Source organism: Poecilia latipinna, unplaced genomic scaffold, assembly GCF_001443285.1.
Source record: "Poecilia latipinna isolate Pla-1442-1.1 unplaced genomic scaffold, P_latipinna-1.0 Scaffold1387, whole genome shotgun sequence".
NCBI lineage: Eukaryota > Metazoa > Chordata > Actinopteri > Cyprinodontiformes > Poeciliidae > Poecilia > Poecilia latipinna.
Window position 1 is genome coordinate 98,652 of NW_015114003.1, and position 20,951 is coordinate 119,602.

Consider the following 20,951-nt stretch of genomic DNA (forward strand, 5'->3'; position numbering starts at 1 on the left):
TCCAACACTTGTTACATTTTTGTTGTGGTTCGTTTTCGAGCTGCACTGTGTCAAACAAACCAAGAACTGCTGAAAGAAACGCCACAAAAACCTCAGAAGAAGACATGAGCCCAACTTTCTTCTTCATGAAATGTAAACAAAAGTGGAGTGACAACAGATTTTAGCGGTTGTAAGATTTCTCCTTTGTCATTGGGAAAAGACCACAAGAAATTTCTCCCGCTAGCACTAGACTCTTATGTTTGTTTTGGTTTTATTTACCCAGAATGCCCTGCGCTGTAGTTTGCTTCCTGCTTTTGGAGCGGTTTCTGACTCGCTTGCATTCAGATGCTTCCGAACCGCGCCATAATTCACGCCAACTGAGCCGAGACCGAGGGTTTTAGGCGGACCAGAGTTTGCTTTTTTAGTCCAATTGCACATTCACACTTCCCCAAACAAACCAGACTTTCTACCAAACAAACTTGAGTTTGATTAAAGCAGATTAAACTGGGCTGGTGTGAATTCACCCTTAAGTTCTAAGGTTTATTTGTACTGAAATACCTGAACTTTATTCATTTTCTCAGTAAAACCAGGTTCCGTTGGTTCCAGGAGAGTAGCGTGTACCGAGATGCGCCGCCGTTTGCTTTGGACGGAGTCTACATTTCCGAGCCCTGCCCCAACCACTGCGGGGGACATGGAGACTGCATTTCTGGTGTCTGCTTCTGCGATATGAGCTTCACAGGTACTGTGGTGACAGAAAGCTGAGGTAACCAAGTATCTCATGATGCTGCTGTATTTTAACCTGTAATCGTCCTTATTTTCTTTATAGTGGAGCAAGATAGTTGTGTCCCATCCGTAGCGAGTCCCCCAGAGCTGACAGAGGGCTTTGAGGGGAAGCTGAGTCCTCTCTGGCAGAGTATCAGCGGGGGGCAAATCGGAGGCGGCTGTGGCATCATCAGTGAGGGCAAGGCTCTTTACTTCAGCAGTGCTGGACGTCGGGAGGCACAAACAGCTCCTCTGGACACAACCAACACGCGGTGAGAGGAGCAACTCTCTCATTCTCCCTGTTTTGAAGCATTATGTTGATGCTGTTTAATATAAAATTCACTTTTGTTGTTTTTTGTTTATAGGTTGGCTCAGTTTTACATCCGAATTGGCAGCAAGAGTTTAGGACCCACCTGCACCAGGCCTCGCTCGCGCAATGAAGGTCGTTTTCAAATACAACACATGTTGTGATGAGGCCCTCTGCTGGTTCAATGTGGGAACTGCATATAAGTCAATAAAGGAAGGATAACTTGATCCCTCCAGCTCTGCAAAATCACAAAATCTTGCCAAATATTCTTTCAGTTAGTACAAATATCTTAGTACACTTGAAATAAGACAAAAATAACTTTATAGCAAGACACAAGAGGTTGTTTTAGGTCAATAATTTCTTAATGGTGATAAAAAGAAATTGTTCCACTGGTAGATTATTTAACTTATAATATGGGAACAATGTCTTGGTATAAGTTAAATAATCAAATGTTGCTGAAAAGTTGCCTGTAAATTAGTTTTCTCTTGTTTCAGGCATATTAAGATATTTTCACTAGACTAAGCATACACGGTAAGATTTTGTGTTTTTGCAGTGAGGTACGATTGTTCTGCCACAGACTTTATCTCCGTTGTCTTTTTTCTCTTAATTTAAGTAGCAAATTGCTGAAATTAAGGCGTTTTAAAAGTTCACACTGAGTTACCTGCAGTAGATAAATCTCTACATTTAGTATAAAATTAGCTAAAGCTAAATACAAGTCCAAGACTAAATTGAATATGTATCGTCTTAAAATTCCTCCAGTTTCTAAAACATAGCAGGCTGTGTCAAACCTTGTTGTGTGAATGTTCAAACCATTTCAGGTCAGAGTTACTCCCTATTACAAAATTAAAGTGGAATAAAATTATTACATTGGTTTAAATTAACACTGAATTTCACACTGTAAGATTATTATTATTTTTTTAATTTATTCATTTATTTCGAACAGACAAAAAGTAAAATAAAATTCAAACAAATGATCATGCCTATTGGTTAATTTTGCATTATTTGTTTGGAAAGGAGCAGGAAGAAAAAGCAGGATCTTCTGATTTCCTGCCGCTGTCATACTCATAACTTACAAACATTTAAATCTCCAAACACCAGATTAAGGCTTAAATTATTCCCACATTGAATGACGCTTAAACACCACACTCTCCTCCTTAAATGTACAATTATTTATACATTTTTAATATCTTCAGTAGCATTTTTGATCTTTGAGACCCTCATCCTATGCAACATATTTCCCAAAATGCTCCTGTTTTTTTAAACAGTTTTTTAAGCTGGTTTATAAGATTATTGGTGACAGAAGAACTTATCAGAAGTTTCTGATGAGGGTCATGTGGGTAAATGCCCAGGGCTGCATTAGAAATGGGGATAAAAATATACGTAATATTTAATTTGTGCTACAAGTTTTCTATTGCTTTTACACATGTGACATCTCCACATGCTGAGTAAGTGTCGCTTCCATCCTGCTGAGAAACGGAGTTGGATTAATCTGGATCTGCACTAAAACATCAAGCTAAGAGTGTAATGAATGAACTCACTGTGACTGGACTTTATATCCAGAACTAGCATGTCGTTTAGAACAGTGCAAGCTTCCCATTTGGTTTCTGTTAATAATATTCCCCCTTTTCCCTATTAAAAGGCTGTTTTTGTACTTTCAGGTGTCATTGTCCAGTTCTCCACCAATAATGGCATCCAGTGGCAGTTTCTGAGAGAGTTGGACTTCAGCTCCTTCTTGGAGCCTCAGGTGGTCACCATTGAGCTTCCACCTCCAGCAAAAACTCCCTACACAGTGTTTCGGTGGTGGCAGCCTCAGCAAGGTGAGTAACTGTCTGCAAAACTCACTATGCAATAAATGTACCTTAAAGTTGACCTCTTATGCTTCCTAGAACAGGTTAGGATAGGCCTATACAAACATGTTTATTAAATTTTTTGCACAAATTTATTCTTAGATAATGAGATTTTAGCTGCTTTAGAGCCTCTTGTGACATTAAATCCAAATAAGCTGCTAGCCACGCCCACCCACCACAACATTTATGCTGGGAAGTGAGAGCTTGCAACTGGATTTGATGTCTGACTCGACGTAACAGCATTCTAGTTAAGAAGTCTTAAATTTCCACATGGTGACACCCGTAAACATTGTTTGCAATAACTAGTATCACCTTAAGCTCAATTTCCCATAAGCAAACAACACTTTTAATGTTTAAGGTTGTAGGCGCTACATGCAACATTGATATTAAATGTATTTTTACATGTTTGTCATCTTGTAAAATACACGTTTCCACCAGAATTTACCACTGCTGATGTGAGGAGCGGCCATATTGAAACAGGAAGTCTGCCTTGCAAGTTTCCCATTGAGAAATCAGACTTCCAGTTGATTTTTCCGACTGGCAATTCTGAAATTCCCAGTTTCGAGTACAACTGGACCGCAGTGTCACACTCTCACTTCAACATGGCTGCAAACAGATGTGTAATTGTATAACCGTACATCTTTGAAAAGCATTAGTTGAGCCTCCTGCACAACCAACAAGAATGCAGCAAGTGGTTTCTGGTTGTTAACAACAACTTGTCTTTTCCAGCAGCCATTGTATAGAACATACAGCAGTAAAAACAGCTGACCAAACATGCTGGAACTCCTCTTTAGTTGCTAGACAACAGTGCTGGGCTCCGCTGGGGTTGCTAGGTAACGAGGCATTGCACTCCAAATGTGACTTGACAATCAGGAAAGTCATTAACTTATAACCAAAAAAACATCTGAGTGTTTTTTAAAGTGTTTATTTTTAGAAGCAGTAGAGACCCAAGTGGAAAAACTTTTAATAGTATTAGTCGCCTTTACTGTAAGCCAACTCTTTAGATCGTTTTACTCATTTGCTCTGCAGGAAAGCACTCTGCCCAATGGGCGCTGGATGACGTTCTGATCGGTATGAACGACAGCTCCAGAACGGGTTTCCACGATAAATTCGATGGCACCACCCCTCTGAGGCACAACTGGTACCGGATCCAGGGCGGGGAGGTGACCGTGGACTGCTTGTCTCTGGACACTGCTCTCACCTTTAACTCTGAGGCCATTGATAGTAAGTGAAACACATTCACTACAGCTGTGAAGTGTGTTTGTTGTCCAAACTGGAAGCAACACACAGTCATTTATTACATTAAGGAATCATATCAATATATACTTTCTTCAGTGTTTGCATATAGACTCAAGCACGTGTAATCCACCCAGACACTTAAAAATCATTCAAACAAGGAGCATCACAGCACTTTGCTATTAACAAGCAGCTGAAACAAAGCCTGGGATTTACTGTGGTGTCAGCCATCCTGCATTATTAATGAGAGAAGACCTCGTCGAACATCCTGCCTGTTATTTATGCCTGCATCAAGCTGTGAGTGGATTAGGTTTGTGCAAATAGCGCATCACAAAGGGGCCATTCATTAGGTGTGCACAGCATGACCGATTTGGCAGCACATCTGTAAACACAGAAGCTCTGTGTTTACAGACGAAGCACGAAGAGGAACATTTGAGGATGCTTCATGGCAATAAAAGAGAGATAAATTTAGCTTAAGTTTGAGTGTTCACTTCTTCTTTCCCTGGCAGGAGAATTTACCAAAAACATATAAATTAATAATTTAGTTTCAGATTGTTGTGCAAGTCTGATTAACTTTTGTTAGGACTATAAAACATTGTATAAACAAACTCCCTTAGAGCGATTGGCTGGACTTTATTGGATAGACTTTTAGTGTTATGACTTCTTCAGAATGTAATTGTTGATCACAATAGAAAGGAAGCAGAAGTCATTGTTTCTTCCTAAACAAGAATACCTGAACAAAGATGGTGCCTTGCAAAAGTATTTATAACTTTTAAACCTCCAAACATTTTGTCAAAGTGCATAGCTGTGAAGCGAAAGGAAATGAATATGACGAGTAAATTTGTTTTACTACACTGCAAAAACACAAAATCTTACCCAGTATTTTAGTCTGGTTCCTAGTGCACTTGAAATAATACAAACTTAACTTATAGGTAACTTTTCAGGAGGTTGTTTTAACTCAATAATCCATTGATATTGATTTTAAAAAGTACCAGTTGGCAGATTATTTCACTCATGACGAGTCATTTTTCCCTTGTTAGAAGTGAAAGAATCTACCAGTTGAACTAGAACTTTTTCATCAATATTAAGGAATTACTTACTTCAAACAAGCTCTTATATGCTGGGGAAAAGTTAGTTCTGTCTTATTTCAAGTTTACTAACATATTTACGCTACGAAAGAGACCAAAAATACTTGTAAGATTTGGAGTTTTTGCTGTGTAATGTTGATAATGCTTCATAAATTGTAAAAAGATTTAACTTTTGCAACCTAAAACCACTTTGCAGAGAAGCCACGATATGCAGAGAGCTGGGACTTTGAGGTGACGGGGTCGTCGTTCCTCCAGTTTGAGCTGAGCATGGGCTGCAGTAAGTCCACCTCCTTCTCCCACGGCGTCCGGCTGGAGTACTCGACGGACTGCGGCCGCCACTGGACTCTCATCACGCCGGAGTGTGTGCCTCCAGCCATCGGCTGCGCTGGTTATACACAGAGCTCTGTCTACGCATCAACCCAACACAAACACTGGAGGAGAATCACGGTTTACCTGCCCAGTGCTGCCAAGTAGGTGGACTCACACATGTAGTTAAAATTAGGAATGCAAACCATTAGTTGGCTTATGATTAATGTTTTATTAGATTAAAATTACTTCCATTGTAAATTAAAGACAGAGAAGCAGAGGCGTTGAAAGAAGACATGAACATATCTCAGTTCATAGAGCATGAAAATATTTTCTTTTTGCTCCTGCTTTAAGTTTAGTAATGTGAGAAAACCAAATTTTTCTGTTGTTCAGTCAGAATTTAATAGAGCTGACACTAATTTGTTAAAATATGGTGATATTCTTATTTTAAATTAAGCATTTTATTAAAAAATTCATTTTATGGAAAGATGGTCGACCCTCTTCATACTAGAGAAAACACTACAAGAAAAAGATGGCGACTTGTCAATCAGTCGCTCGTCAATTGATAGGATCAATCAACTTTAAATTAATTGATTAATCCCTATTTAAAATTTAAATCTTTATTTTCTATTAGAACATATGCTTGTTTTTTTGTCTTTGTAAAATTTTGCAAATCTAACATTATCTGTAGAAAACGCTGCTTTCTAGATGACATTATGTCATTATTACTCAAGCAAGCATGAAATCCAAAAACAAGTTTAAAACCCTTAAATATATGCAAAATATTCTAAATCTCAACACCGAGTAATGCACTCTTGTTGTTTTGTGCTATAATGTTTATGTAATGGTGACTTTCTAAATAAAATGTTCCCGACTCACTCAGTTCCCCCAGAACTCGGTTCCGTTGGATCCAGACCCACTTCACCCCAGGGGCAGAAGGATGGGCGCTGGATAACGTGCTACTTGCCCCTGGTTGCCCTTGGATGTGCTCTGGACATGGTCTGTGCGACAACGGCCGCTGTGTGTACGTATATCCATCTCCTTCTGCGTTTCTCATCGATTTCTGCCTTGATTCAGTCCAATCCCTACATTCCTGACTTCTGTTAATCCATTCATTCTCTCACAGATGTGATAAAGGTTATGGAGGAGCGCACTGCGTGCCTTTGGCTCCTCTGCCCTCGGTGCTGAGGGAAGACTTCAACGAGAATCTGCAGCAGGAGACTTGGCCCGAAGTGTACGGCGCCGAGAGGGGGACGCTCAGCGGAGAACCGCTTAAATCTGGAACTGCACTCATTTTCAAAGGGGTGAGGAAGCTGGACAGGGTTGCCAGATCTGACTGAAAGATTCCAGTCCAAACACAATGAAAAACCAACTCCATAAAATCTCAACCTCCAATGAAACTCCTGTTTATAGCACCAGATATAATTCTAATTCAATTCAAGCTGATTGATCCCAAAGGAAAATTAAATGTTGTTGAAACTCATATTAATTCAAATTCTTCAAAGAGTTGCACTTGATTAACCAATTTCAAAATAAATGAACTAATAAGTTCAATAGCATGGCATTTTCTGAAGTTTTTGTTTTTCTGCCACATAATGACTGTTTTGAAATAATTTTTCTCTGAACATTTTCTAAAAACCTGCCAAATTTTGTGAACAGAAGCCCAATTTTTAACTTTCCAGCAGGAAACTCACCCAATCTGGCAACACTGGTGCTGAGCTTGTGCAGATAAAAATTCAGAGCAGAACTTGGAAATTTAAATCACATTCACATTTTTTCTTCTGTTTGTTTGCAGGATGGACTGCGAATGATTGTGTCGAGGGATCTGGACTGTTCAAACACTCTCTACATCCAGTTCTCTTTCAAATTTATTACCAAAGGTACTCCTTCACTTCCTCTGACCTGCATGTTTGATTTTTTTACTTGAATTTTGCTGTAACTGTTGATCCTTTGGGCTTTTCTAGGAGTGCCGGAGCGCTCCCACTCGGTGCTGCTGCAGTATTCTGTGAACGGAGGAATCAGCTGGCTCCTGTTGGACGAGTTTTACTTCCCGTCTTCCACAGACACGCTGTTCCTCCACCTGCCTCTGCCAGCCAGCGCTCAGACCAACGCCACCCGGTTCAGACTGTGGCAGCCTTACAACAGCGGTGAGCCGGCAGCACCGATTCAGCTTCAGTTTTGTTATTTGTATGCCGTTGATTCACAACAAATGACAGCTCCAGGTGTTTTACAAAAAGGAAGTGTCAATACCAATATACACAGATTTTTATCAGTAGGTACTCCTTCACTTCCTCTGAAATATGATAGGATAATTAATACTCAAATAACAGAATATTCACTGAACTGTGAGCCAGAACCGCACAGCATTCTGGGGGATGTAGGCAGAAGAAAGGCTTTAGCTCCTAAACATCTCACAGCCAGCTAAACAAGATTGGTGGAATCAACTCACTCACTCTTTGGTTACCTAGCAACTCACTCACTCTTTGGTTACCTAGCAACAACTTGTTTAGCAGCTGGCGCAGCAGCAGTTTCAGGGTTTGCCACTGTGCCTCATAACTGCTTAAAAATAAAAAAGATGGTGTCGAATAAAAACTGCGAATAAAACAGGAAAGGTCACACCACCAGTTTGGCAGTATTTCTGATATTTAAAACAAAAAACTTATCAATAATAATCTATATTGACAGATATGAAGGGCTTATATCGTGATTCCAATTTATATCTAGAAATATAAAGTCAATTAACTCCAATCCAGTCATATTCATCCCTAACAATTCAGCTTATTATTCAAATTGGTAAAAAGTTTTCCTTCTAAGGAGACCCAGGACTGCACAGAGTCACTAACTTTACAAGCCAGCATGTAGCAGCAGTCCATTTTTTTCTCAGTAACTTTGTCGAATTGATGAAATTTGGCACTGTACAAATAAAAGCTGCGTTGATTTGACTGATAAAATAATATTTCAGCACACAGCTATTGTTTTGAAGTAGGCCTGACGCGATAAACAATAAATCAATTAATCGCACAATAAATTAAACCTATCGACCTCATTTTAATTATCGGCTTTATCGTCTCTTCCTGCCTTTTTTTTCTTTCTCTTGATGACACTGAATGAAAAAAGGCTCAGCTCCGGTGTTCTCCACTGACCCTCCCTTCCTACTTCCTTAGTGTAATGTCCAGCGCACACTACACGAGTTTTCGGCCCATTTTCAAAACCTGAGAGACACATTAGCCGACAGAAATCCTAGGTATAACGGTTCGATCGGGTTCGTCATGCCGTGTGGTGTCCAGCCACATGGGCACAAAATAATGGCTACAAATCCAGTTAACTAATTTTAAAACCAGGCATTAATCAATGCTTTACTAGAATCTCCCTGTGATGCATGTGGCTAGAGTCAGCGTAAAGTCCTGACTGAATGAAAATCATTATAACCTATTTATGTCACGTTAACGAAGAACAGCTGAAAACTTACCGGGTTTATAGCAATTTGGCTCCAACTCCTCCCTTGTCCCTATATTCTTTGCACGAAATGTCGAATAAATATTAATGTTGTTTCCACATATCATCTCCAATGTCGGCTGGACTTCGGGTTGCACTGTGTCAGTTGTTTGGGATCCCCCTCCGTAATTTCCCCTCAGAAAGCAGGAGGAGAATCCCCGCTCTCTGATTGGCTACCTGTCACATTCAGCGTTAAGCTCCCAGTCGGGGAAAACCCTCGATTTAGATCGGAGCCACGACGATCTAAATCACTTCAGGATGATCGGTTATGAAATCACCAGCGACAATCTTAGATCAGCCAACGATCTAAGATTGTCATAAAGAGAAAATAGGGGCAATAAATCGTGTAGTGTGAACTACTGCATTAGGTAGTCGGATGTGCCCGTCTTCTCCATTTAAATCTAGTGATTACTGAAGGGCAATATAGTATACAGACTTCATAATCTGCACTCTTTTGGTTGGATGTAGTATTTATTTCCACTTTGGCTTTATGTTGTTTAGTTTTTATTCAAGTACGTTTTTTGTTAATGGAGACTGAGAATCCTTTTTGTTTTTGGTTGTTTTGTTTATTTAGTTTATCAGTTCCAGTGTTATGTGTTCTTTTGAAAATAAAGTGCATCTATCCATGGCAGGAAATCGCATGCATTATTAGTCATTTCCATTAAATCAGTGTCAAAAGGTCTTGAAACAATATTATCGTTCATCGCAATAATTATTTAGACAATTGCTCAGCAAAATTTGTTATCATGACAGGCCTATTTTGAAGTTTTATTCATGTAGCATTCTGGACACATAAATAGCTGTGGTGGGCCAGATTTGGCCCTCGGGCCTTGAGTTTGACCCCCAAAAAAGTTTTTTTTTTTTTTTTCTTTTTCTCAGGCACAGAAAGGAGGATCTCTCCCAAGGAACATTCATAAGAACCACCACTGATTAGTATGTAATTGTTTTATTTTTTGTCCATCAGGTAAGAAGGAAGAGGTGTGGGTGATTGATGATCTCATCATCGATGGCAGCTCTCTACACAAACCACCGATGGTAATCGACACTTTTGAGGAAGGACCTAACGAGGAGAACTGGCTTTTCTACCCTGGTGGAAACACAGGACTATACTGCCCCTACCAGAAGGCTGGCCTGTGAGTCTTAACCTGCAAAAACACAAAGTCTTACCAAATATTTTGGTCTAATTTCTACAACAAATATACTAGCACACTTGAAATATGACAAAACTAACTTACGAGTAACTTTCAGTGAGATATTGTAGCTTGTTTTAAGTCAATAATTCCTTATTATTGACGAAATGGTTCTAGTTGCTTGCAGATTATTTCATTTATAACCAAAGTGGGATAGTAGCTAGTTACATTTACTTGAGTAACTTTTTTGAATAAATGACATTTTAGCAGTAATTTTTACTACTCTGCACTATTTACTTTTACTTGAGTAATTTTATTATAAAGTATCTCTACTCTTACTTGAGTAAAATTTCTGGATTTTCTCCCCACTGAGTGAAAAACAAACATGTTTTAACCAAAAATTCACCAGGCATAGACACACACCTGCAGGTTTTAAGTTTTATAAGTTTTTTATTGGAAGAAACTGATTTGGGAAAATTTTCTTTTGCCTGATTTTGTTATTTTTTGTTCCTTAAATGAGTTATTGTCATTATTGTCTTTAAAATGCCAACATTTCCACTTAACTGTTATATTTTTGTCTGTCTGATGATGTAATTTTAAAATACCAAATGATTGATAATTTGATCAGTTACTCAGTACTTCAGCAGATGTTTTACTAAATACTTTACTTTTATTTGAGTCATTTCTTGGATGACTGTTTATTACATGTTCTTGAGTAAAAATAAGTTGAAGTAATGCTACTTTTACTTGAATGTAATTGTGTACTCTGCCCAGCTCTGCTTATAACACAGGAAAAAACGTGTTTTGATTATTTTAATGCGTTTCTGTCACACAGACTAATCAGTGATAAAACCTGTGAAAACATTATGTTTGTTTTTTTATTTTTTACCTCTGATTAATCCTAGTGTTTTGTGTTGATGCAGGGAAGACGACGAGTCGGCCATGGTGTTCATCTCCAGTGAGCTTGGAGAACACTCCATCACCACCAGGGACATCGACGTCAATGAGAACACCATCATCCAGTTTGAGGTACACAGACATCGAATGAAACGATTGTTTCTTCGATGTCTGGAGAGAAATAGGACAGAAAGAATCACAAGAATACAAAATAATAAATTCCTATAGGAGCTTTTTAATAAGCCAAAATTAGACGATATGGTTAAATATTTGCATTTCAACACGTTTTCTCACAAAAATGACAATAAACAGGTTTTCTATCTTCTGTCAGTTTAACGGCAACAGCGGAGCTCATAAAACTATAAAATGCTTCTAAACTTTACCACAAAAATTAAGGATTGGTTATAAAGTGTCTTAGCAATATAGAGGCTACAAATATAGAATGTTTTGATCAGCATTTCCCGATCACAAGAGTGAGGGAATGACAGGAGAGCCACCTAGTGGTGGATATGCATTACTGACCAATCCCAGAAAAGCCTTACTACCAAACCAATGATGTATGGATTGCAATTTCCTTAAATAAAAAATATGCAGAGTAATACATAATAAAAAAATAAGATTTTAACCATTTTTTTTATTGTATTTGCATTGTTTATAGGCTTATCTGAAATATGGATTGATATTTATTTTAAATGTTATGAAATCACATCAATAACAAATGCACAGAATCTCCCAGAACTGCACTGGCGAGGCGATAATAGTTCTTTAACAGGTTTTCCCAAATTTTCTATGCTATTGCTACAGTCAACGCTAAAAATAAGTAAAGAAACAAACTTATAGAAAACTTTTTATTCACTATTCCAAAACTATGACATTAATTTAGCATAAATGCTGCCTCAACTCATCTGATTTTAAATGCTCATGAGTTTGGTTAATTGTATTAGATAAATTATTATGACTTAATTACCAGATGATACAAATTTTCATCACAATCCCGTCTTGATTATAAGAAAATATGTAATATTTTATATTATTCTCATCCAATTTAATTTTATTTACATGGTTTTTATGGTTTTCTACAGCAACACAAGGTTCCTTTGGTCTTTTTGTTAGAAAATCTTTATTTTATTACAACTCGATGAATTTGGCTAACAGCCAATCAAACATTTATTTTAACTTGTATTGTAATTTTAAAAATGATTGAATAACAGGAAATCAAAAAATTATGATGAAAAATTTGAGATTAAAAATTTATTGGATTTTCTTTTTTTTCTTTCCTTCCCTCCAACTTTCTGAGGCCTCCACAGCGCCACCTGGTGGCCTCTCATAAAAACACTGCTCTAGCCGATCTCAGTCACATTTTTCTTGTGTATTTCTGCTTTTCTTTAGATCAATGTTGGCTGCACGACTGAGAGCTCCTCTGCAAACCCGGTTCGGCTCGAGTTCTCACGGGACTTTGGAGCCACGTGGCACCTTTTGGTGCCGCTGTGTGCCGGTGGCCCTCAGCCCTCCTCGCTTTGCTCCACAGAGCTTCACCCTGCCAGCATCTATTTCCCCGGTACCACACACGGCTGGAGGAGAGAGCTGATCCACGTTGGCAAGCTTCGCCTGTGTGGGTAAGGCCAAAAATACCAAAACACTCACTCAGTCTTTAAAATCACGATTTTGTAAGTTGTAAATTTCTTTCTCTGGAATCCAGGTCAATAAGGTTCCGCTGGTTCCAAGGTTTCTTCTCAGCTGGTTCTGCTCCTCCAACGTGGGCGCTGGATAACGTTTACATCGGCCCGCAGTGTCAGGACATGTGCAACGGTCACGGGGTGTGTGTGAGCGGCACCCACTGTGTGTGTGACCCCGGTTTCTCTGGACCCGACTGCTCTGCTCCAGAAACCCCCAATCCGGACTTCCTCAAGGAGGACTTTGAAGGTACAAAAGAATCAAGTTACTTGTTGCTGCGTATTAAAAATGGAGATGCAAGTTATGAAGCAATGGGTTAATTTAAAGTTGGTTGATGGTTTGATTGATTAATGAGCTGCCATTTTCATAAAAACCTGAGTTTTCTCTTGTATCAAGAGGTTTCAAGTCTATCAAGTTTATTTGTAAGGCATATTTCAGCAACGAGGCAGTTCAAAGTGCTTCAGTCAACAAGTGAAACCTTACATTTTGTCCAGTGCCATCGTTATACATCAAAATGCTGATTAGTGTTTCATTTATAATGTTCCAAACAAAACAGATGGGTTTGAAAATTGTGGTTTTCTGACATAATTAAACTTAGAGATATTTATAAAATGTAACAACACAGGAACCTTTTAGGTTGTTGAATAGGAAAATAGAAGATGAAAATAATAAAATATGGGAAACACTTAATTCCCCACAAAAGGAGAGATGTTCATACAGACATACTCTCTGTTGTTGCTCTTGAAGGAAAATTAAAACTTCGCTCCATGAAGTCAGGACAAATATCAAAATCATTGGCACTATGTGTTTTTTACATTATGTTAAAATTTTTCTCCGTTTTTTGTCACATCAGTAATTTTTGAATGAGAAATTGATCCACTAAAGTGAAACTTAAGCAGATTGTTGAGTTTTTATATTTAAAACAGAACTGCATAAAGTGCATTTTGTTCAAACCGGACTGTGCTAGAACTGTTTCTCTTCATTCTGGTATCCCTCCGCCATCTTTGTTTCTGTATCAACTGGCTCCACTTAAGGATGGCCAACGGCACCCTCTGCTGGATGGCGACAAAAACTGCAACACTAATAGAAAGTCTAATTGGTTAATGTTTTGAAGTAATTTTAACCGTTAATCAACAATTGCTTGATTAATTGCTTGCATCCCTATTTGACGAGGTAGGAATATGTAGTTGTTTGCAGAACAACTCCATATATGTAGTAACTTGTGATAAGTATGTCTGGCTTCTGCTTCCTTATCCAGGAGGAGCTGTGGATGCTGAGCATTTCACTCTGCTGAGTGGAGGAAAGCCATCCAGGAAATGTGGCATCATGTCCAGTGGAAACCACCTGTTCTTCAGCGAGGACGGTCTACGCATGTTGGTCACCAATGATATGGATCTGTCAAATGCAAGGTACACCTGCTTTAAGCCAACACTAGAAACAGTTACATTACTTTGAAAATGTTTGAAACATTTTGAATTTTCAGTTCTGATTGAAAACTTTTCATTCTTCCTCAGGTTTGTTCAGTTCTTCCTTCGCCTTGGTTGTGGCAAAGCGGCGCCGGATCCTCGTTCTCAGCCTGTCCTGCTGCAGTTCTCTGTGGACGGAGGCCTAACCTGGGGACTCCTCCAGGAGTTTCTCTTCAGTAATACCAGTAACCAGGCTCGGCTGGTGGCTCTGGAGATCCCACTGCGTGCCAGAACACCTGCCACTCGTCTGCGCTGGTGGCAGCCGTCAGAAAATGGTCACTTTTACAGCCCCTGGGTCATAGATCAGGTACATGAAGTCAATTTATCCATAACGTGAACATAATTAATCATAATAATCAAACCCCCAGTCGGTAGTGCCAGATGCCCGGTAGTATTGAACCAGGTTCTGGTTCTACTGAAGGTCTCTTCCTGTTAAAGGGGAGTTTTTCCTCTCTACTGTCTGTACATGCATGCTCAGTATGAGTGATTGCCTTAAAGTAAAGTCGAGCAACTGCTGCTACGTGTTCATCCAGGAGGAGTTAATGCTGCAAGTTAGAGACTCAATGCAGCCTCTTGGGTTTCCTTAGATAGAAACCTTTTAAACTAATTAACTGAACATTCTGTAGTGTTTGATAACTAGGATCACTTGAAATGTGTGTGATTTCAAGTCACACACATTTCACTTTTCACAAGGCACTTTTTTTTTAAAAGTGCCTTGAGATATTTGTTGTGAATTTGTTTTATATATGTAAACTGAATTCTATAATTATTTTCACCATATATTGACATTCTATGTCAATTGTTTGACATTGCATGTCAAACTCGAGGCCCTCGGGCCATATCCGGCCCGCTAAAGCTATTTATGTGGCCCTCAAGAATCTAGAGGGCCATATAAATACAATTCAAACTAACAGTTTTGTGCTAACATATTATTTTATCAGTCAAATTAAATCAGTTTTTATCTGTGTAGTGGCAAATTACTACAATTTGAAAAGACGTAAATATTTTAATTTTAGGAAGTATTCATCGATTTCAGAAAAAGCTATAATATTTTAGGATTTCCTCCAGAAATATAGCTAAACCAGTTGCACCACTGAGGTTTTATTTTTTATTTTTTTTGTTTAAAAAATGTTAAGAGTTGACATTAAATTTCAGAAGTAAAACATCAACAACAAAGAAAATACAGCAGTGGATTAAATAAAACTAGTCTTTCTGTAGGTTGTGCATTTATATTCGAATGCTGTTATTTTTTTAAATGGATAACAGTTTGCTGAAGATTACATACGTTTTATTACGTATAGCTTAACCTGTCTTTGCTATCACTGTTACTGGTGTATTAATAAAATTACTTAAAATAAAGAAACAACACTGAGCCTAGTGGGGGGAATAAAGCCTGGCAGTCCGCCAGGCTTATAATACACTGGGTGAAACATGTACTGTAAGTTTGATAAGTAGTTTTTTCAGTGCATTCTGCCACAGCTGAAAATGAGTTCGACTCCTCTTCGACTCTCCTCTCTCTGCCATCAGTAATGTTTTCTCTTTTATGCTTTAGGTTGTGGTGGGTGGCAGTGCTAGCGGCTGGGGGCCACTGGAAGACGATTTCTCCTCCATCGACGGACGGTCGTGGCTCCTCCACCCGGGCGGAACCCGAATGCCTGTGTGTGGTTCTGACGGACCGGCTTTCGCTTTCATCGAGAAATCCAACACACGATACGCCGTCACTACTGACATCAGCTTGGGCCAAGACGCGTTCATCCAGTTCGACTTTTCTGCATCCTGCTCTGTCACCAATTCTTGCTACTGTAAGCAAAAGGAACTCATAAGCAAACATTATTATTATTTGCATTCGTAAAAAACTTAAAATGTGCTTGTTTTATTTTAAATGGAACATTAGATAACTGAAAATAACAGGATAGAAGTTGGTAAATATTTTCATAGTCACCTATTTAACGAAGGTGGGCAGAAATGATGCTCTCGGAAGTGTAGCACATATTTTTACTCAAGTAAAAGTAAAAAGTAGCATCCAAGAAATTACTAGAGTAGCAGTAAAGTATTTGGTAAAAAGTTGCCTCAAGTACTGATTAAATGATGTCTGTCTTATTATTATAATTGGAATTATTTCTGTCATTTAATATTAAAAAGTGCATAATCAGATGGATCAAAATATAAAGTGAAGTGGAAATTTTGGTATTTTAAGGGACAAAATGACACTAATTCATAAAAAAAACTAAATCAGGTAAAATATTTTCCAAGTCAGTTTTTTTCACTGAAAAATTTATGAAACTTTAACAAAAACTGCTGGTGTGTGTCTGTGCCTAGTGAATTTTTGGTTCAGTGGGTAGAAAATCCAGAAATTTTACTCAAGTAAGAGTAGAGATACTTCATAATAAAATTATTCAAGTAAAAGTAGAAAGCGTGGTAAAAATACTCCTAAAAGTAAATTTTTTCAGAAAAAAGTTACTGGTATGTAACTGCAGTTACGACCCAACCCTGCTGTTTTAAAGGTGATCTGTAAATGGATGAATGGAGGAGTTTTTAAGTGTCTGTTCCTCTCGTTGCAGCTGTGGAGTTGGAGTATTCTCTGGATCTGGGTCTGACTTGGCAGCCGCTGGTCAGAGACTGTCTGCCTACGAGTCCCGACTGCTCGTCTTACACTCTGCAGCGGATCCTCGTGTCAGACACCTACAACAAGTGGGGCCGCGTCACCTTGTCTATCCCATCATACGCAAGGTCAGCACAGATCTACGCTTTGCCAACCTAAGATGATTATTATATACTAGTACAGAAAACATCAGGATTGTCTTGCTCTTTCTGTTCTATTGCATTCAGGCATTTACCCTAAAAATTAGGGGTGGATAAATAAATCGGCATATAATTTATCCAATCTTGTAAAGTTTATCTTTCTTTTTGTTCCAGATCTCCGGCCACGAGGTTCCGCTGGTTCCAGCAGGCTCCCTTTGACAAGCAGCAGACCTGGGCTCTGGATAACCTCTACATTGGTGACGGCTGTCCTGATATGTGCTCTGGACATGGTCGCTGCCAACAGAGCTCCTGTGTGTAAGTCACAAAACATGCACATCACTAGAAAAGAAATACTGGTTTTAAGGCATTAAAGTCAAAATCTTACTTTTTACAGTACAGTCAATAAGCAAAAATATACACAGTTTTACATACTAAAGGGAATATTGGTGCAAATTTAATATTTTGGACATTTTATGGTTCCATTTGTGTCTCAAGCATTTAAGAAGAAACACCAAGTAAATTTTTGGCAGAAAGTTAATATTTTTTGGTGTCTGGAAAATGAGCTGTTTCAAAACAAATGTCTACTGGAAAAGACAAGTGTTTTGTTGTTGGCTTACCATTTGGAAACCACTTGCTGCATTCTTGTTGGTTGTGCAGGAGGCTCCACTTCTGCTTTTCGAAGATGTATGGTTGAATAATTGTGCATCAGTTTGCAGCCATTTTCACATGTAAACGTTGAGTTGGACAGCTGCAGCTTATTTGGATTTAAAGTGACAGGAGGCCCTAAAAACAGCTCAAAATAAGCAGAACTAAAATATGATGTAAGAATTATTTGAATAAAATGTAATGGACATGTTTTATATAGCCTATAGACTTATACTAACCTGTTCAAGGAAGCATAAAAGGTCACCATTAAAGTAGAGCAAAAAATGTTTGGGCCTGATTAGTTAAGAGGTTTTAATCTTAATCTTATTTTCTGACCCCAAAAAACCGAAACTAAATAAAAATTTAATCCCTATTATGTTATTCAATACTAACATTGTATGGCTCTTCTTGTTTCTAAATTCACTTTCCATGCCAGGTGTGACCCGGAGTGGGGAGGAGAGTACTGTGACGAGCCGGTGCTGCCGCTGCCGGCCCAGCTGAAGGACAGCTTCAGTCGAGCGCCGTCGCTCAGCCACTGGCACGTTCTCACGGGTGGGAAGCTCAGCTCCGTGTGTGGAGCTGTGGCTTCTGGAGCTGCGCTGCACTTCAGCGGGGTAGTTATGATTTTCTTTTTGCTGTACATCAAAACAAGGATTTCACACAGAAAGGTCTGTGTGAAATATGTTAATGCAGGAGTTAAAATTCTCCTGGCAAAGATTGAAATTTCTGCAAAACCTGCAAAAGATTTAATATGTTTTTCATTGGAGGAAAGTCAGATAGTTAACAATAATGTCTGAAAGATTTATATTTGAGCATAAGTAATACAATGTCTGTCTTTATGTGTGGCAAAGGTTTTTCCATAACATTTTACACTGCAAACACATAAAATCTTACCGTTTTATGTAATTTAAATATCTTAATACACTTAAAATAAGACAAAACTAGTAACTTTTCAGCAAGATGTACGAGCTTGTTTTAATTACTGATGAAAAAAGTTACTATTTCGACTGGAATTTTTTCACTTATAATAAGGTATATTTCTAATATTATGAATCAATGAAATCTGCCAGGGTAATTAGAACTTTTTCTCATTATTAATGAATTATTGATGTAACTCAAGCTCCTATATGTTGCTGAAAAGTTACTTGAAAGTTAGTTTTGTCTTGTTAAATATTTTGCTCCAGAAACTAGACCATAAATACCTGGTAAGATTCTCTTAAGCCATGTTTTTCATTATAAAAGCAATAATAAAGGGCAGTTTTAACAGTTATCCTAAATGTTTTATTCAGTATCTGCTTTGCTCTTTAGTTGGAGCCTAATGAAGTTAAATGGGTTTAGAGAACTACATTGCAATGTTAGAAAAACATTAATTACACCTCTTTACATAATTCAAACCCTTTGTGACTTCAAAAATACTTTAGAAAGTAAAGAATTGGCTTTTCTCAGGCTGCATCTCTCCATTTGTCTGTGCGCAGTCATGCACTCGTCAGCTGGTGACGGTGGATCTGAATCTGACGAATGCCGAGTTCATCCAGTTCTACTTCATGTACGGCTGCATGATTCCTCCCAGCAACCGGAACCAGGGAGTCCTTCTGGAGTACAGCTTGAATGGGGGGATTAACTGGCATTTACTCACAGAGATCTTCTACGACCTCTACACCAAACCTGGGTGAGTTTTATTCCTCCACTGGCGCCCCCTGGTGGTCCACAAGGTACTGCACAAAGATGACAATGGGAAGTAGTAGGAGGATGATGGCGCGCCTTGTTTTTAATGCGTGAACAAACTTATTTTAATGGAACACAGCGATTCTAAATTTGTGTTTACTTAAACATTAGCGGATTATCAACAGAGTTTTGCTCACATTTGTAATGGAAACGCAGCTGCAGTCTCTGTGTTTCGTCTTCTCAGGTTCGTAAATGTGCTGCTGCCCCCTGCTGCACGTCAGGAAGGAGTGCGGGTGCGGTGGTGGCAGCCGCAGCATGAAGGCGCAGACCGGAGCGACTGGGCTCTGGACAACGTCCTCATCGCCGGGTCAGACCCGCGGGCCCAGATCTCTGACACGTTCGGAGGCGTGGCTCTGCCCAACCATGAGAGAGCGCCTGCAGATGAGACTTCTGGACGAGTCAGTCAGCTGAATGAACAGGAAGAAACGCCGATAGGTGATTCAACAACCGCCGCCCGTCACTGGGAAACACAAGTGTTTCTCTAGGTTTCTAATATTTGTTTGGTTTTGTTTTCAGTGAGTGACCACTGGCTTTTCTCTGAGGATTGCTCTGTGCAGCGCTTCTGCAACTCCCCTGATGGTGTGATGGTGTGTGGAAATGCAGATGGGAGAGAAGTGTATGCTGTCACACATGATATTGTTCCAGACAAAGGCTGGGTCATGCAGTTTAAGGTAACAATAACGTCAAGTTTATTAGTAACAAGGCAGTTCAAAGTGCTTTACATTACAGTGGCAAAATAAAAAGTCCTCTAATCCTGGAGATGTTCTTCAGGTGATAGAAAGCCGACTTTGTAACTGTCTTTATGTGACTCGGGAGGTTCAGGTCAGAGTTCATCATTAGACCCAGACTTCGGGCCTGATCGCTGGTTTTCATTCATAATAACTGAAGCTGTGCGTTGACTCCACATCGCTCCTCTTTAGGTCCAGAATAATAACTTCAGTTTTCTGGAGAAAGTTTTGGCACATCCACACATTTATCTGCTCTGAGCATCTGCTTTGAATGACATCGTAATATAGAGCTGTGCATCATCTGCATGATATCTAATCTTATTACTTGTTATAATCTGAATAGACATATTTAGAGTAAAAACATTCGCTTTGCATTTTTTTGGTCTGAATGATCTCATCTAGTGAGTTAACCTTGTCATTGTCTCTCTTAGATTGCTGTTGGCTGCAATGTTCCAGACCGCCCAGCAGATCGACAGATCCACGTTCAGTATTCGGTAGATTTTGGGGTCACGTGGAAGTACCTGGTCCCTCAGTGCCTGCCTGCTGACCCTCGCTGTGGCGGTCAGGTCTCCCAGCCGTCAGTCTTCTTCCCTGCTGAGAGCTGGAAAAGGGCAGTCTACCCGCTTCCAGACAGCCTGGCTGAAACGTGAGCTGTCCATCACCTGCCTCCGCATGGTTTTAGCTAGCCTTCACGATAAATCAACGACAGTATATATTGTGATAGACAGGTGATCAATATCAATATATAATGCATCAGGTAGAATATTCAATATCCTCACCTTCCTAAAAAATAATGACCTGAGTAGCATTTTGCCAAAAGTAATTTTTGGAAATGAAACCCAACCTTTTTCTTTCCAAAAAAAAAAAAAAAAAAACTTTTTAGGAAGAGGGGGAAATAAAGAATTTTCCTTTAACCCCGACCAA

At 39.0% G+C, this 20,951-nt stretch overlaps 1 protein-coding gene across 1 annotated transcript in view; it reads left to right on the forward strand.

The window, feature by feature from the left end:
* reln (reelin) overlaps positions 1 to 20,951 on the forward strand; it is a gene marked incomplete at its 5' end in the record, with an annotated part of 132,580 nt that overhangs the window by 85,193 nt on the left and 26,436 nt on the right. Inside the window, 24 exons of the mRNA XM_015056507.1 lie at positions 561 to 718; positions 806 to 1,013; positions 1,107 to 1,183; positions 2,707 to 2,865; positions 3,925 to 4,119; positions 5,416 to 5,689; positions 6,409 to 6,549; positions 6,652 to 6,829; positions 7,321 to 7,405; positions 7,490 to 7,672; positions 9,985 to 10,153; positions 11,074 to 11,179; positions 12,437 to 12,663; positions 12,747 to 12,970; positions 13,980 to 14,130; positions 14,236 to 14,494; positions 15,740 to 15,989; positions 16,749 to 16,917; positions 17,104 to 17,244; positions 18,011 to 18,188; positions 19,050 to 19,243; positions 19,484 to 19,734; positions 19,816 to 19,970; positions 20,459 to 20,673. Coding sequence (XP_014911993.1) covers positions 561 to 718; positions 806 to 1,013; positions 1,107 to 1,183; positions 2,707 to 2,865; positions 3,925 to 4,119; positions 5,416 to 5,689; positions 6,409 to 6,549; positions 6,652 to 6,829; positions 7,321 to 7,405; positions 7,490 to 7,672; positions 9,985 to 10,153; positions 11,074 to 11,179; positions 12,437 to 12,663; positions 12,747 to 12,970; positions 13,980 to 14,130; positions 14,236 to 14,494; positions 15,740 to 15,989; positions 16,749 to 16,917; positions 17,104 to 17,244; positions 18,011 to 18,188; positions 19,050 to 19,243; positions 19,484 to 19,734; positions 19,816 to 19,970; positions 20,459 to 20,673 — 4,347 coding nt within the window. The remainder of the gene's footprint in view (positions 1 to 560; positions 719 to 805; positions 1,014 to 1,106; positions 1,184 to 2,706; positions 2,866 to 3,924; positions 4,120 to 5,415; positions 5,690 to 6,408; positions 6,550 to 6,651; positions 6,830 to 7,320; positions 7,406 to 7,489; positions 7,673 to 9,984; positions 10,154 to 11,073; positions 11,180 to 12,436; positions 12,664 to 12,746; positions 12,971 to 13,979; positions 14,131 to 14,235; positions 14,495 to 15,739; positions 15,990 to 16,748; positions 16,918 to 17,103; positions 17,245 to 18,010; positions 18,189 to 19,049; positions 19,244 to 19,483; positions 19,735 to 19,815; positions 19,971 to 20,458; positions 20,674 to 20,951) is intronic.